This window comes from Phoca vitulina, unplaced genomic scaffold, assembly GCF_004348235.1.
Source record: "Phoca vitulina isolate PV1807 unplaced genomic scaffold, GSC_HSeal_1.0 scaffold13, whole genome shotgun sequence".
NCBI lineage: Eukaryota > Metazoa > Chordata > Mammalia > Carnivora > Phocidae > Phoca > Phoca vitulina.
The window spans coordinates 11,313,714-11,330,581 of record NW_022589716.1 but is presented as its reverse complement, the minus strand read 5'-3'; the positions used below and the strand labels follow the sequence as shown (position 1 = coordinate 11,330,581).

Sequence of the window (16,868 nt, the reverse complement as noted above, 5' to 3'; positions counted from 1 at the left end):
TATTCCACTCTATGATTTCCTTATATGTATGTTCCTGCATATGGGGCCTATTTGTGGAATAATAGTGAATAGTAGCATCTTCAGTAAGAAACACTAAAGTTTTCTTATCGGTTGGAACAGAAAGATGTCTGTAGTTCATGGGTCCTGTATGGATGAGTCTTTAATGCACGTTGAAAAATTTGGCTTTTTAGGTATTGATTCAGCAGGGTTTTTTTACCCCCAAATTCAAGGAAATGATTAAGTATATGTCTTGTCCGCTTTTGCTGAAATACCTTTATCACTTCCCTAGGATATGGATCCCCGGCTGATTGCATGGAAAGGAGGGGCCGTGTTGGCTTGTTTGGACACCACACAGGAACTGTGGATTTATCAGAGAGAATGGCAGCGCTTTGGTGTCCGCATGTTACGAGAGCGAGCTGCTTTTGTCTGGTGAAAATGGGCAGAAAGTCACTATTACAGACCAAAAATAGGTCTCCTGGTATATAAAAGACTCTTGGAGAATATATATATTTTAATTTATTGACTTAGATGCTTAAATTTCATGGGAAATAAATGAATTTTAACTTTTACGTTGACAATAGGACATTGGTGTGAAATTATAAGCTGCTTTTGTAGCCAGGACATTTACGAATAAATATGAACTTACTTTTCAGTGGTAAATGCTCCTGCCCCTTTCTCAGGGTTGCAGGAGCTCCCTGATGATGTGAAATGTTGCTGTTGAGTGGCTCCCATGCACACACCTTGGCTTAAGTTGACCTCAGTGTCATCAGATAATCACACAGCCACAAGGGGTGGGTGTATGGCTCGGGTACCTGAATCCTGAGAACTGGCCAGGCCACTTCCCTCACGTGTTACAGCAGGCACACATTGTTTCGACTCAGGGGTGCTCTTAGAATTCCAAATAGGGAGAGAAAAGGTTCTTTTTTTCTTTTTCTATTGGATTACAAAAAGGACTCTGACCAGTTGAGCTCTGGATTTCCAAAGGCAAAGATTTAAGGATGGGCTGGTTGGCTTTGGTTACTCCACATGCTTCAGGGTGGGCTTAGGGAAAGAAAACAATCCTTATCTGACCAAAACAGGACAACTGAAAAGGAAAACCCATTTCCTTCCTAAAGCCAAGTAGAAACAATTCAGGTGTAATTTATAGTTGTTAACTTGTGCAGATGAATAAGGTGACTGCTGGTCACCTTATTACTACCAACTTAATCATCAAGTCCCCAAATTTCCTTTATCTGAAGAACCAAGAGAAAGGTTTTGGAACTCTTTGTGCTCAGTAGGATCATTTGACCTTAATCTGTGAACAGTCTGAAGCGAAATCTAAGTACAGACAGCTATTAGCACCAGTGGCCCAGGCCTTGGTGAAGCCTTCTGAGCCCCGGGCCAGAGGAAGGCAAGGCATTGTCTGGAGACAGAAGCTGGTCAGTGAGCACAGCCTGGGGGCTCAGAGACCTGGGAGCACGGGGAATGCCTGATTCCTGCCACTCCTGCTGGGCATCTGCGTCCACCATCTGCTCATCCAGAACTGAAGATATGGGAGTGGAATGGGACTGGCGGAGGGGGAGGGGGGCTGACAAAAGTAGGGCTGGATAAGAGATGGAGGTAAGAATGGAATGTAGAATAGGATGGTTAGAAGTCTCAGGGCATGGAGAAATGCTGGTCCTGGAGCATTTGCATAACAAGGAGTATCCTACATATATGTGATCAGTAGGTGAGGAACAAAGAAGAGTCCATCGGTATAACAATGATTTTACCTTGTTGGTACTGTTGAAGATAGGTGCCTTCAATTTGAAGATTGTATGCTCTTTATTTTTTTAACTTTTTAACAAAATAAATTTATACAATGTTGATTTTATGTTTCTGAGCTGTTTCAACACAATTTATTAATGGTTACCTAGTTCCAAAAGCAAAATGTATTTTTGTGTATCTTTTTTTTTTTTTTACATAATAACCTATTGCTCTTATAACTGGTAGATGTTGATTCAGAGGAAGTTGGTTTCTGGTCCAATTTTTGACATAAGCTGTGTCCTTCTGTTACCAGCACTTTTAAGTGTGGTAAAAACTGGTCATGACAAGTAAGTGAGGTTAACCACATTAAACATATTGCCTCAGCCATTACTAAGTGTCTACTTGTGAAGTTGGACATGATGAGTTTTCACTCAGTGCTTCCTTATTTTGATTTTTATTTTATCCATAAGACCTGGCCCTTTAAGGATAATTTTAGCCCTTCACAAATACATTTTAACAGGCATCCAGTGGAAACTGATCCACACTCTAGGGCAGATTCAGTACCGTACTGTGTGAGAGAGACAAGCATTCCTAGAAAAACCGCACACTAATATAAATGGCCTCTTGGTAACCTCTGCATTAAGAGAAAGATACTTTTAGAGGAAAAAGTCAGAAGACTTAAAATACCATACATACCTAGCTCTCTGGTACTTTTTTTTTTAAGTAAACCATTATAATAACTCATTTATAAAAAGATTACTTCAAGAGTGCTGACTTTGAACAGAGCAGGAATTACTTGTGTTTTGGAACATGAGAAGTCACATAACCAAGAAACTCTGAATTCTTGACAGTAACCTCTAATAGGTAACTGGGCTAAAGTAGACATCAGGTCTGCAGGTAATGGATGTCGGTGTCCATATTAAAAGTCACGTGTACAAGACTCGGAGAGGACCTGAATCTAGCTCAGAGCAGGACAGTCCTCTGCAAGTGCCGGCTAATGTAAGTGGCTACACGGGTACTGCGTCATCTGGTCAGCAAAGAGGAGTTCGGCTTCTTACTCTTCGGTTTTCTTAAAAATGGCTTTTGTATGTAATAGAGGGTTTTTCACCCATGAAGTTCGTGAATGAGGAAAGGCTTTCTTAAATTTGGTATTCACTGTTTAGAGTGTCAGAGAAATAAACAGTTCTATTTACTGTGCAGGGCATGGGCTATTCAGGACTGGGTATTCGGCTGGAGGATGCTTTACCATTGTGTTATCAGACTGCTTATAGTTCTGCATTATAATTCTCCTGGACTTCTAGGTATGAAGTTGATTTAGCTTTATAATTGTAAATTTAGTTTCTGTCCATCCGTTGATGCTACAGTAGTTAGTATTTGTAACAGTTTTTTTGGCATAAAAGTTTTGCTTAAACTAAGGCGTATGTATTCAGTTAGGAATCCTCCCTATTCCTATTGCTAAATAAAGCAGCTGTATATAAAATCTCCCTGCACATAGCCCATACAGGAAACTTCAGAATCATCTGAGATACTTTCCCCCTGTAATTGGAGGAGTCCGAAGGCTTCAAGGCCCCTCACTTCTCACGGGTGGGCTACAGGGAACAGGCCGTCAGTCTCTTTCCGGCTGATACCTGCTGCTTGACACGGAGAAGCTCTGTACAGAAAGCAGGAGCATCCTTCATGAGGTGGTACTTGGGGCAGACACTGAGCGCGCTGTATTCGTCTTTGGTAGCAGCCTCTCTAAAATAGACCACCATGTATTTGTGAAGTGGAGTCTGGCTTCTCAGATCGCTACAGAAGAGGTTAAAGGCCAGGGGGAACAGGTCTTGGGAATTCTCATGGGGGCTGCCCTCACTCCTGCCACAGGTGCCATCACACCTGGGGTTGACGTCATTGGAAAGAAGGAAGATGACTTTATCCACAGCTTTCTTCTGAGTGGTAAGCCATTGCACCGGACCCATCTCAGCTATTTTCTTTTTCTGCCACTTTTCAAGGATAACCTCACTTCTGCAGTGGTTTTGAAGAAATTGAGTGAAGTAACAAACTGTGTGATGGAAACAAATTTCAGATGGGTAGACCACAAGAACCTTAATGGGGGGCAGGAGCGTGGTAGTAGGGAAGGAAGCCTTCCTGGTCCATTCTGTGGGGAGAGAAAGCATTTGTTGTCTGTGAACAGCAAACAGCAGGCTTTCACTCTGGTTTGAACCACCATTAATAAATGATCCCTTGCTAGGGAATGTTGGCTGAGCACCAGCGACGTTGTTACTGCCAGAAAGGAAACTGTCCCCGATGTTCATTTTAAACGTATCACCTGAAACACACTGATGTTTAATCCTTAAAGATGCTTTAAGAGATGTATTTTCCAAGTTCTTATCACTAAATAGATCCTCTTCAGCCATATCTTTTCAAGTAAATTCATAGAGGCGGTTTAGGTTTGAGGTACTTTTTTTAGGTGAGTGGTTGCAATTGTACTATTCTCAGTGTCCTGTACGAACAGGGCCACCTGACCTGTCCTTCACATCACGTTTTGAGTTGGGTCAACTCAGTAATTGGACCATCTTCTATCTACAGGTGGTAAAGTTTCTTTGTGGTTGCGTAAGGTTAACTGGTGCCCCATTTCAGCTAGAACTGCTCTACAACAGAAACTACATACGAAAGTACTGTAACTAATAACAGGCCAAACCATATCCCCCAAACTGGAGTATTCCCAAGGTCAGAGTTCCACATGGCTTTCTTACTTAGGTTATGAGATTAATCTTGTACTGTCCACATCACAAGTGACTCAAAGGGTGCATTTATATTTTGTCTCCGTGTGGAGAAGAGGAGAAGCAGAGGTTTTCAGTGTATCTGTCCAAATACTCTGATTACTGTATTCAAATCCTTGATGTTTTAGAGTTGGCGAGGTCCCTAGAGTATATGAATTCAAGTGAGTGTTGTTCTTATGCCATGGAAGATTTATTTTTAAAAAGTAGGAACTAGCTTGGAGTACCTATTAGAGGCAAAACGCAATTCATTATTAGCTGCCTTTTGCCCACAGCAGTCCTTGTAGACGCCTCGGTAAAAATGACACCGGTGGTAGTCACCAGATTGGGAGGTCCCCATCCCTGCTTCGCCTTGGCAGATGTGGCCCAGCCATTGTTACCAGTATTTGTGGAGAGCTCTACGGCACTGATTATATCAGTGCTACCTGACTTTTGTCCTAACACCAAAATGTGACTGCCTCTAGAGGACTCGTCTTTAAAAAAAAAAAAAAAAACTCAAAAGTGTTTTTTTCCTCATTCGGGTGTCTTTCGAGAACTGAATTCTCACACTTACTGTGCCTCCACATTAGATAGATCCCAACGGCCAGCACCCATGTGGCCACCAGCAGAGCTGAGAGGAGAAGAGGAAGCCAGCCGCCCAGCATGCTTCTGCCTGGAGAAAACAAAGTTAATTTACCTTCAGCAACACAAAACCATATGTACCTCCTATTTGGAAGCCAAGATTTTCACTCTATACTTTGTAGAAGTTTAGGTTCCTATAAAACCTAGGGGCAGTATACCTCTAGGGGATCTGCAGATTGGTGCGATTTTCCACAGAGTGTTCAGGCCATTTGTTAGATGCTCAAAAGGGATATGGGACCCAGGAGGTTAAAGTTCCCCCAAAATCACTTTGGCTTCTTACTCCACATACGTGCAGGCATTTTCACTGTGGTAACCGGAGTTGACGTTCAGGGTTTTTTTTGTTCTTTGATGAATTGATGTTATTGTGGGCACGATTACTTAATATATAGTACACACACATGCCATTTTTAAAGGCTGTTTTGTTAGACTGACAAACATGGGGGGTAGTGGCGCCCCCCACAGGCATGTCGGTCAGGTAAGCTCAGGAACCCATAGGCACTGTGCCCACACGGAAGTCAGAATTGCCAGGCACCTGGGTCCTCAGTTTGTTCCGCTGAGTTTCTAAGAATAACACTTTCTAACTTTTGACTCCACCCCAGGCTAGTTCTGCGAACATTTTATTTGTCTGTAACAAGAGAACTGACATCTCTAAATGCAGAGAGACAGTTTCCCCAAACATGCTGCTCTCAGGCATCAGTGAGGCGTGTCTTTGGGGGCTAATTTGTTATCCAAATGTTGGCTGTGTGACCACACCAAGCTACAGTCACAGTTAGGCCAGGGCCACGGAGACTGGTCAGAAAACCAGAGTGCCGTGAAATGCCCCTTCCCTTCCGTACTCGGTCCTCTAACGCCCCTGACTTTCCGGCCCATCCCTGTGGCACCCTGCACATCCATTTTTGCACTGTTTATCCCCCCCCTTCTTGTGTGTATCCTGTTTCATAAAGGATCCTGCCGTGAATTCATACATAGAACCTTTGTTTCCAGTCTGGCGCGGCTTCACCCTCTGCCCCTGCACCCCAGCCGGTCCTTACCCTCCCGCAGGGCAGGTGCACGCCCCGGCACACAGCGAATGGGGTGGCACTGGTGGGGCCCCTCGGGTCCCGAACCTCTCTGACGACCAAGCGGAAATGGTGGGCACTTACGACTGTCCAGGGGGAAGGACATGCCCGATTGTGGGCAAAGCACAACTGTTCCTTTGCGTCGGATGCAGTCATTGACACAAGTGTGGAAATACGGAGTCAGCTGAGGGAAAAACAAGAGGCCCAGGAAGTTCCCATCATGCTTCAGAGCAAAACCTCAGCACGATGCCTACGTCCACCAAAACCCTTTCTCTTTTGGGTTGAACCACACCCCCACCCTGGCATGGTAATAGGACATTTTTTCCCTTGGGCACACTTCCATAACAAAGCCCTAAAATTCAAACCAGTGACCCAAGACCGAACACCTTCCAACTCCTGAATTGTGAACCTAAACTTTGTACGTGTTGCTAACGTGTTGGTTTCCTTATCTAAAAGGGTTTAGGTCACCTCCTAATACATATACAAATATTTCCTCTAAAAAAACCCAGAGCAGTAGAGCTCCTGTTGACAGACACATCCCTGGGGACTAGGAAAGTCTGGTTCCCTGGAAAAGGGATGCCGTCATAATATGCTGACAGGTATCTGCTCCCTCTGAGTACTGCCTTTATGTCCCAGGGGATGAGAAACAAAAGCTACTTAGACCTCGGGCGTGGCTGTGTACCACTATGACCCTCGATGTCCCCACATCATAAACTCGGAGCTGAAAGAGACCCGAGAGCATCTACTGGTCCAGCTTCCTGCTTCCCAGCTTCCTGCTTCCCAGGGGAGTCAAAGGAGGCGGCTGCCCTTCAAAGTTCATACATTGACCTCCACCCAAACCTTCTGATTTCCAATCCTTTGTTGCTTCATTTTGCAGTTGGGAAAATTAAATGGTACTCCTGTCTCAGAATTACTCTGAGGCTCTGTGACTAAAAACGGCAAGTCAACAGCCACGAATAAAAGCAGAGGGAATCGTGACCCTGAGGGCGGCTCTGGCCCTCGCCTCTGTAGCCCCGGAGGCAGGGATGCCCCGCAGACGTCCCTGAGGGCCAGGCAGGAGTGTGCTGCGGGAGGGAGAGAGAGGGAGGGACCTCATGGAAACAGCTGGAAGGACCAGTGCACCGCAGCCCGTCTCCGCGTGCCTGGCCCTCCCCAAACACCTCGTTAAGCCTTACCTGGACCACAGCACCTTCACTTTCCCCCGTCACGGGGATCACCACCGAAGCTCGACTTGGGGGGTTGTTCTGGTGCAGGTTACGTGAGACAAAAATCAAGACACGTGAGCCAGACAAGTGAGGCCAACAACAAACACAGCCAGGGAGGGAACCGCTCTTCCCACACTGACTCTGAGTTGACGAGACTGTGAACAACCATTCATTTCCTACTTCTGAAACGTCTACTTTTGGTTGGTTTTAGGTTCTCGGGGACATTTCCAGGGATGTTCCCAGGGACTTGCTTCTCTCTGTTGAAAGCATCGAAAGAGCCTAGCACATTTGGACAATGGACAGTCCTGTCTGCGCTCTGTTAACATTGAGAGCCTGTCCAGGGCGAGAGCGTCTACATTTTTCGTCAACAAGGTGAGGAAGGCTGGAGGTTGAGGATGGGGGGATGGTGTTAGGAAACGAAGGGATGAAGTACCTCCAGCATGTTAGAAAACCCAATTACAATGTTACTTCGGATGAGAGCCATGTATTTGTTTCCAAGGGGGCTGGTTGTAAAATTCACTTCTACTGCCGTCTCGTTCTTCTTACAAGCAGTGATGTTTGGATCCCACAGACTTCCTGAGTCAAGAGAGAATCACATGGATGGAGTTGCAAACTGTCGCTCATTTAAGTCCCCCAAAGGGCTTGACAAAAACAAATCTAAGTTCTCAGGCAATCGTGCACCCAAGAGATACGGGCTCTACTGCATAGTGTACTTTTTATTAATCACCGCTCCCAGAACCTCAAAGTACCTGCTGCCCAAGAAAGTTTAGGGGCCCCATGTCACTGCTTTGCATAAGATAGCTTCCCTGGGCTGGGGGTAGTGGGAGGCACAAATCAGGTTCTACTACTCCTATTTTCAACATCCATTTTGAGTTAAGGGTAGGGTCAGCATTTTCTCCTTTCCAGGATGGGGAGGAGGAACCACGGGCCACAAGACATGTCTAAGATTATAGAGCAAGTGAATTCAGCATCAGGACTACAGCTACTAGAACATTCTGGGTTCTAGGAGCTTCATCCATCAGACCATTCTGCTGGCTTTACTGAATGTGAAGAAATAAGGAAATGCCTCATCGCTTAGCAGATACTCGGACAGGTCTACCCTGTGGGAAGAAGTCAGTTGATTGTTGTGACTTGCAAATCAGCACCAGGTTAATTTCCAGGAACATGAGAGATAATAGTGTGCATTGTTTCCCCCACCTGGGAGAGCATTTCAGGCCCTAGCTCAGAACTGTCTTTAGGAGCGGGGGTCTAGGACTGATTACAGGCCCACAGAGCTCCTCACACTCACCGTGCCCTCCATAGTCCAGATCTCTCTTGGTGGGGGGCAAGAGAGGAAGCAGAAAGCTCCAAGTCTGCCTTCCACCAAGGAGACTGCATGCAGCTCAGTCTGACAGGGTGCACAGGGATGCCTTGTGGGGTCAGGGTACCTAAAAGACAGGGACTGGTCCCCTCTTATACCACTAGCCTCATTAGCATCCTAAGACTCTACTACCCAGAAGTTTACACACGCCTTTGTAAAATCCGTGGAAACTGGACACTTGGGACTGATTATCCTGAAGGGACTTATTTCAAAATTCAAAGGGTAGTTAGTGGCAGGTTCTAATAGCCTCGCATGTGAGAGGTGAACCCCCGTGAAGACACAGGTTGAGAATATGCTTCTAGGTCATGACTTGAGCTAACACTTGCACCTTGAATGTTGGCTAATCCAAACAGAAGGTTCACAGGGTCCCCGTGGCCAGAGGTCAGTGGTCTGCTGTCTGAGCAGGTGGAGGGACTTACAGATTCCCCTCCAGTCAGGAGGGCCTTCCATCAGGATGGACCACCATAGGTGCAGTTTGGCCAGAAAGGATCGTTTCACCAAGGCGGTGCATGTTTTTCTGTGCCTGCTCCTCACTACCTAAAGCTACTCAGAGTCGGGCTTTCTCTGGACAGGCTGCTTGATTCAGCGGGCACAGGGCCGGCCGGGGGTCAGCCCACTGCGCATCTCTAAGCCTCGGTTTCTTTGTGGAAGATGGACTGAGCTGGGTGGGCTCCAGTTTCTTCTAATAACAAAAGCGAATGCTATATTTACTTACCTGCCTCGATGCACTTTTTTTTGTGTTTCATTATGTGGTTTAGGCAGCCTGCAGATTTGAATGAAAGTTTTTACGTTTTAGAAAACGGTATCTCTGCTCCACTCCCTTGCCAACAGTACACACAACACAGGGTTACCACACTTGTAACAAATTGCCAGAACATTCAAGATGTAAGGTAAGATAGCGAATTTAAACTGGATGCTAACATTTGACTACTAAACAGATTACCCACGAAGTGATAGCCAGAGTCTGATTTAAATACAATCTTCATCAGAATAGTACCTGTGATCCCCAGGAGAAGACTCAAACCCTTGAAAATGAGGTTTGATCATATATGTAAATACTGCCCCTTCCAGGAGGTGGAGCTTAACTCACCCCCCCCACACCCCTACCCTAGAGTGGGGCAGATTTAGTCACTTGTCTTTAAAAACTAGGGTAGAGAAATGGACAGTCGGTAGATTTGCAATGGAGATGGCTGGCAGACACCACTGATGTCGTGTGGATGTCACCCACCCCTGCTAGGAGGCAATGAAAAGGACACCCCACCTCTGCAGTATCTCTCCAAAAACCCACATCCCCAGGCTAATCATGAGGCGAACATCAGACAGACCCAGACTAGGGGACATTTTGCAGGATGACTGGCCAGCCTTCCAGATTGTAGAGGTCACGAGGACTAAAGAAAGACTCGAAGCCTGTCACAGACCAGAGGAGACAGGAGACACGAGGACTAAATGTGACCGGAACAGAAAGCGGGCATTCATGGGAAAAGCAGGTGACATCCCAATAAAGTCTGGAGTTTCGTTAATAGAAACGTACCAATGTTGGTTTCTTAGTTTTGACAAATGTAACCATGGTAACGTAACAGGTTAAAGATGGGGGGTACCGGGTGAGAGCCCTACGGGAATTCTTTGGACATCTACGCAACTCTTTGTATTATCTTGGCAAACTTAATCCAAAATAAAACATTTCTATTTTTTAAAATGAGGTTTAGTCTCATCGAGAAAGCTGGAACACCCTGGACCGCAAGCTCAAAGAACAACAAGGAATCGGAAATTGCCCCATTTGTCTTGGATGCTTCGCCAGAGACAGAGGACAGGACTGGAGGACAGAAGAGATGACCCGGCCTGGGTGAGGGTGGCAGGGGGACCGCTGTAGCCAGGCACCATGCTGGACCCTCCACCCGCAGCACCGTGTGTGACACTGCAGGTGTGATCCCGAGGGCTGGCTGTGGTGTGGAGTAGTGGAAATGACCCAGCGCTCAGCTCGGTGCCACCCTGCCTCTTGCTGACAGCCCAGGGGCCCACTGGAGGCCGAGACCCAGCCGCTCCTCCCAACACCACAGCCTGCTAGCCAAGTGGAAAGACGTCGTGCAGGACACATTTTGTATCAAGGACAGAGTGGTGGAAGTCACTGACCAAGAAGGACCCGAGTGGGAATGTCAGCTTCTCTTGGGCTGTGTGTGTAACCCAAGGCAAGGTACTTAAGCTCTCCATGTCTTCATCTATGCAACGGGGCTCTCCCAACCTCAGGGTTGTTGGATGCTTTGGTGAGAGGATGCGTGTTAGGCGCTCAGCACCGGGTCCGACACAGGAATGGGCTGTCCCCTACGTTTGATCTGACTTACTCCTCTCCCCCACTCTGTGAGGGAGACATAGTTACTGCGTGTTACTCCATCTGTGTATCACAGACGAGGAAACCAGACTCGGCGGGGCCAGATGCTTTGTCCAGGGTATCCCAGCCTCTCTGCACCAAACCACACGCCCCGCGGCGAGCATCCCAGCCAGACGGAGGAGTGAGGGAGTTTACCTGGTGAGGTGAAGTTCACAGACATGGAGGGGGGGTCTTCATTCATATTGGCATTGGGGATATTGTGGGCCCCGATGAAGTATAGTGTGTTCGGCTCTACAGGGAAGCCTGTGTAGGAAAACGTCCACTGAAAGGCAAAGCAGAGAACCCCTGAATTTCCAAAACACTGCAATGCAGAGACATGGTACCTTTGTGCGCTGCCCTCTTCATTTATAATTGCCTTCCTTAACCTACTGCTGAAACTGAGGTCTCTAGCCAATGTCTGCTAAGGGAACGTAGCCCGCACAATTTGCCATTAAGTCACAGAATCAGAGAAGTGTAAGCTTTTAGAGCCGGGATAGAATTTAAGTTCAGCTCCTCTCATTTTGCTGATGGGGAAACTGAGGCCCAGAGATGCTGACTTGCCCCAGGCACAAAGGCCAGCAGCGGCCAGGCATCCTGCTTCAGGCTCCAAGCTGTAGCTGCTCGGCGGCCTGGGTGTCTAGCGCGTCACCCCCTCCCCCAAAGCAAAGGGGCTGGCTCTAAGGACAGTTAGCCAGGGGCCTCAGCGTGCTCACTCTGCCACCAGACGGTCTGGTCTGAGTCTGGAAGGCTTCCGTGTAATTGCACCTCACGCAGCTGTAGGACTGGAGGTTGCTCTTGCCTGTCACGCAGATCTTGGTGGCCTTCAGCAAGCGAATGCTGGCTGCAGAGACAGGCAAGAGGGCGGCTGTTTATTTAGCACCTACTACATGGCCAGGTTGATGCTAGAGCGCTTACAGGACTCACCTCAGTTCATATTCACAGCGGTCCCGGAAGGTAGGCACCCTGGTCCCCTGGGCACAGAGGAGGCGAGTGAGGCTAGGGGGGTTTCAGGGAGCTCTGCCCGAGCTTACAAAGCTCCTCAGCAGCAGATATGGATTTAACCCAAAGCCCAAGCTCTTTTCTCCTCACAGGGAAGCCTCAATTTCACAGGATCCTACAAAGGGGATCCTACTCTGGCTCTGCACTATTTAAGGGGAACAGGCCTCCCAGAGGGTCATCCCCAAACCATGCCAGTTCTGACGACCCCTTCTCTCCCCTCTTCCCTGCCTCTCTAAGGCTTACGCTCCTTCAAGGCCCAGTCCCCCTAGAACGACAGCTAACCAGTGCTTCACTCTGCGAGGCCTGGGGCCACTGCTTTACTGCCCCACCCAGCTCCAGTGCTCTCCTGAGGGCCCTCTCCTGCTCCCCCCTGCCTCCAGCCCACTCAGATGGAGCACAGCTCCTTCCTGGATGCCCCGGACATGGATCCTGTGCCCCTGTGGCTGAGCATGCCTCCCCCAGCCCCCGAGAACCCTCCTGCGTGGCAACTGTAGCCCCCTCACCTCTCTGCGCCAGGCCCTCCCAGATTCCTGACTTGGTGGAATTTAACAGAATTGAGCCAGTGGAAACCAGAATCATAGGCTTTAGGCCCCCAGGATTGGTTCATGGAAAGAACTCACAAGCTGCCTTGGGGAAATGCCAGGACCTTCATGGTGCCATGTGGAAAAGGGAGAAGTAATGTACCTGAGTCAGCACTTGCCCTAAACTTGGAGAGGGGATCATCTCGGTACTGACTCTATTTTCTTCCATGAAATATAAGAACATACAGAAGAGAACACAGATTGTAAGTAGAGCACATGATGAGTTGTCACACTCGTGTAGCCGGTCCCCAGGCCGAGAAACAGCCTAGGAGTGCCCTTCATGCTTCCTGTCAGTCACTCCCGAGCCAAGACTTACCACTGCCCTGACCTGTAACCACTCAGGTTTGCATTCGGATGTGAGTGTGGACTCCTGAATCTGGCTTCTTCGGTTTGTGAGCTTCATCCACACTGGGTTTAGTTACAGATCATTCATGCTCATTGCTGCACTGGACTGGATTTGCGATTCTACTGTCATCAGGAATTTGATGCATTCCGGTTTGGGGCCGTTATGAATAACGCTACTGGGAATAATCTAGTACAGTAGTCCCCCCTTATCTGCAGGGGATATGTTCCAAGACCCCCAGTGGATGCCTGAAACCATGGATAGTACTGAACCTTATATATACTATGCGTTTTCCTATTCATTCATACCTCCGATAAAGTGGATAAATCAAGCGCAGCAAGAGATGAACAACAATAATAATAGAACAATTATAATAATAGACTGTAATAAAAGTTATGTGAATGTGGTCTCTCTGAAACTGTCTTATTGTACTGTGCTCACCCTTCTTCTACGTGAGGAGGTGAAGTGAGGTGAATGACGGAGGCACGGTGATAGAGCGTTAGGCTCCTGCTGACCTGAGGAAGGTATGTCAGAAGGAGGGTCACCTGCTTCCAGAGTGCAGCTGACTGCAGGTAACTGAAACCACGGAAAGCAAAGCCGCAGAGAAGGAGGGACCACGGAATGAGGTTTTGGGTGCACTTCTGTATATATTGTTGGGTTTATGCCAGGGGTGGAGTTAATGGGCCAGTCTGCACTTTTCTGCGTTAGTAGACACTTCAGGCTTTATTGCTTGATTCAAACTTACCATCTGCCCGGAGTCTCCAGCTGATATTCATCAAAATGGAATAGTCCTCCATGGCAACATTGCTTTTAACAGGTTCCACTTGGAGGTCCCTCAAGTCTCCTGGGGTCAGAGTGTGTTGGACCATCCACTCTGGAGATGGTCCTGGGAAGAAACAAAACTGCCTAGGACACTCTCCTCTTGGCCCAGTCCAGTGCCATCTCCTCTCAGTGGCCCACCCTGACCCGTCCTTCACTCACAGTTCATCTCTTCTTCCTGCTAAGGCAGGCCAGGCCAGGCCAGACATTTCTTAGTGCTGGCTGTTTTATGGCTGAGGAGATGCTCAGCTTCCTGGCCCCGACCCACGGGACCCTCGGGACCACCCCAGTGCCTGTCCCTGTGTATCTGACATGCTCGTTAGGTCGGTCCTGCCTTCCTCACCCCTCAGCCTGCACTCCAGCCGGCTGGCCCACACAACTGCCCTTCCTACCTCCTAATCCTTGCCGGCACCATCTCTCCTCCAGCTCATCCTTTCCATCCACATTTCTTGGGCAGAAGCTCACCCATTCTTCAAATACTACTATCTCAAACACTCCTTCTCTAAAACATTTGCTTCCTGTTCTCAACTGTAAGTGACCTCCCTATCACAGCACTTGATCTCCCAGAAGCGTCAGGCTTCACTTCCCACCCTGAAGGGTCATTCCTGTCCTGCCTGGGCCCCTCTTACTGGCCAGGAAGCCAGCCCATCTGAAACCTGAGAGCTCTGCCTTGCCAGGTGACAGATGCTTCATCCACAGCAGCTAACAAAGCAATGTTTCACCCTGTACCTTGTCTCCAATGACCCATTGCCTGGACTTGGGCCCCCCAAAAGTCCAACTGTTCTGTCAGCCCCAAATACCCATTCCCTAGCACACCTACCGGGTTCAGAGCCACACTGAATCATCTGCAAGAGAGAAAGAAATAAAGTGTCATGTTGAATGCTGGCAAACCCTAAGCCTTCATTTGCCAAATTAGACAAAACACCATCTTTTTCTTTCTTTCTTTCTTTCTTTTTTTTAAAGATTTTATTTATTTATGTGACAGAGAGAGACACAGCGAGAGAGGGAACACAAGCAGGGGGAGTGGGAGAGGGAGAAGCAGACTTCCCGCTGAGCAGGGAGCCCGATGCGGGGCTCGATCCCAGGACCCTGGGATCATGACCTGAGCCGAAGGCAGACGCTTAATGACTGAGCCACCCAGGCGCCCCTTTTTCTTTCTTTCTTTTTCTTTTTAAGATTTTATTTATTTATTTGACAGAGAGAGAGAGAGAGAGCACAAGCATGGGGAGTTCCAGGCAGAGGGAGAAGCAGGCTCCCCACTGAGCAAGGAGCCCAATGTGGGACTCGATCCCAGGACCCTGGGATCACGACCTGAGCCAAAGGCAGATGCTTAACCAACTGAGCCACCCAGGCGTCCCCAAACCATTTTTTTCTTAAAATGCATATATGAGTGGCAAACTTTTGGAGAAAAGCTGGGCTGATTCCACTTCAGTTTGGGGGAAACTAAGCTAGCCCATTGTAGGCTGTGATGGACCTGACATTAGCTATCATAGACTTGATCTTCAAGCCTGCTCATCACCTCACTTAAAAACTAGAGGTGGGTCTCCACCCCTCTCTGTGCCTTGCCCCCTTCCCTTGCTGTAAGCAGGGGTGACTCTGGACCATCATGAAGACCCCTTCACACTCTATTGTTCAACTGTGGATTCTCAGGACCATTCAGAGTATTTATTGATTCTTCCCAGGTTAGGGACTAAGCTGTGCTGAGAAGATAAACAGAAGAAAGCTATAAATGCAGTCCATGGTGCCTTCCCAAGGCCTTGAAAATAGTCCTCCTCTGATGCAAAAGGACTCACCTGAGCTGTAGGGGATTTCATCATGTTATCTTTTTAAAAGAGCTTTTAAAAAAATAGGTATGTATCATTAGTGCCCAAGAAAGGACAGTACTAAATCCCTTGGAGGTAACAGCTCATGTCTTTAAAAAAAAAAAAATAATTAGTACTTTCATTTTGGAATAAAATGCTGGACCTAAAATAGTTAACTTTCAGGCAGCACCAAGTTCCAGTGACAAGACCCTATAGGCTAAAAGGCCACCGCTCTGCAATCTGATCCCTCTCAGACTGAACATTTCCAAACACCTCGTAAGAAAGAAGGCAAGACTTTTGATGGTTTGAGTAATCTGGGTTTGTTAGTCCCTCATCTTTGTCTTTTTACAGCTGAACTCCAAGTAATATCAGACATTTTTTCTTTAAACCAGCCACCATAGTGGGAGCTGAGTTCTTGTCAAAGGGCCGGTGAGACAAATTTTAGGAAGAAGCAAAGCAACAAGCATAATAGCTGGAGACATCAGGGCACATGAATGGGGTTTGTCTTCCCATAACCATCAACAAGTAACCACCATGTTTTATGCTCTATGCTATGCTAAGAGGGCAGAGATATAGTTGCAAATGCTTTTTGAAAGATTTTTCATTAGTGACCCAGGATTGAGATTCCCTCAATCCTTCAAGGCACTGGGGAGGAAAGGAAACCGGCCAGAGTCCAACAGATTCCAGCTCCAAGGTCATGGTACCCCAGCACAGGGGGAATCAACATGGCAAAAAAGGGCAAGTGGTAATGGAGATACAGTTCTTGTGCCCAAAGTTGGGCAGACCTCAAGAGTGCAAGCAATAACAATATTGAGCACCTACTATGTGCCACACTCCTTGAGGCTGCCTTGCAAGCCCTGTCCCTGTTCCTCACTAGATCCAACTGAGTTGGGTATGACTCTTCTCTTAGATAGATGAGCACACCGAGCCTCAGCTGGCATTTGAGTCCGGGTCCGTCTGATTTCGACGACGCCCCTGACTCCAGCAGCCTGAAGCCCCGGGGCGGCCTGGCCGGGACCCGTCGGGCTGCCCCCAGAGGGTGCAGACGTGCCCCTTCCAGGCTGCCCTCCGGAACGAGCGTGAGCTGGGCGCAAGGGGAGGGGGTGCGGACGCCGTCGGGGTCCGGGTTGCAGGGACGGGACGCAGGAAAGGGGCGCGGGCGGAAGCTTACCGGCTCCGGGGACACTGCTCCCCAGCACAGCGTGGCCAGGCTCAGCAGCACTAGCGACAT

General features: G+C 48.0%; 2 protein-coding genes across 2 annotated transcripts in view; one reads left to right on the top strand and one right to left on the bottom strand.

The window, feature by feature from the left end:
• Nucleotides 1-3,136, top strand: part of ACTR8 (actin related protein 8) — a 17,856-nt gene extending 14,720 nt beyond the window's left edge. Inside the window, exon 13 of the mRNA XM_032411500.1 lies at nucleotides 290-3,136. Within this exon, the coding sequence (XP_032267391.1) occupies nucleotides 290-433 (144 nt within the window). The 3' untranslated portion in view covers nucleotides 434-3,136. The remainder of the gene's footprint in view (nucleotides 1-289) is intronic.
• Nucleotides 1,926-16,868, bottom strand: IL17RB (interleukin 17 receptor B). Its single transcript, XM_032411501.1, has 11 exons — nucleotides 16,809-16,868; nucleotides 14,656-14,680; nucleotides 13,762-13,902; nucleotides 11,807-11,934; nucleotides 11,250-11,376; nucleotides 9,444-9,491; nucleotides 7,802-7,944; nucleotides 7,339-7,407; nucleotides 6,248-6,347; nucleotides 5,038-5,136; nucleotides 1,926-3,862 (listed from the first exon to the last, which is right to left on the bottom strand). Exons 1-11 carry the CDS (start codon nucleotides 16,866-16,868, stop codon nucleotides 3,315-3,317), a joined length of 1,488 nt encoding a protein of 495 aa, XP_032267392.1. The 3' UTR covers nucleotides 1,926-3,314.

Excerpts from the sequence above, each read along its gene's own strand:
- IL17RB (XM_032411501.1), bottom strand. The coding sequence starts at position 16,868 with ATGTCGCTAGTGCTGCTGAGCCTGGCCACGCTGTGCTGGGGAGCAGTG. Across the intron at positions 11,935-13,761 it reads CTGGAGACTCCGGGCAGATG|CCAGCATTCGCTTGCTGAAG; the intron begins GTAAGTTTGAAT and ends CTGTCTCTGCAG. Across the intron at positions 9,492-11,249 it reads TGTGAACTTCACCTCACCAG|GCTGCCTAAACCACATAATG; the intron begins GTAAACTCCCTC and ends TCAAATCTGCAG.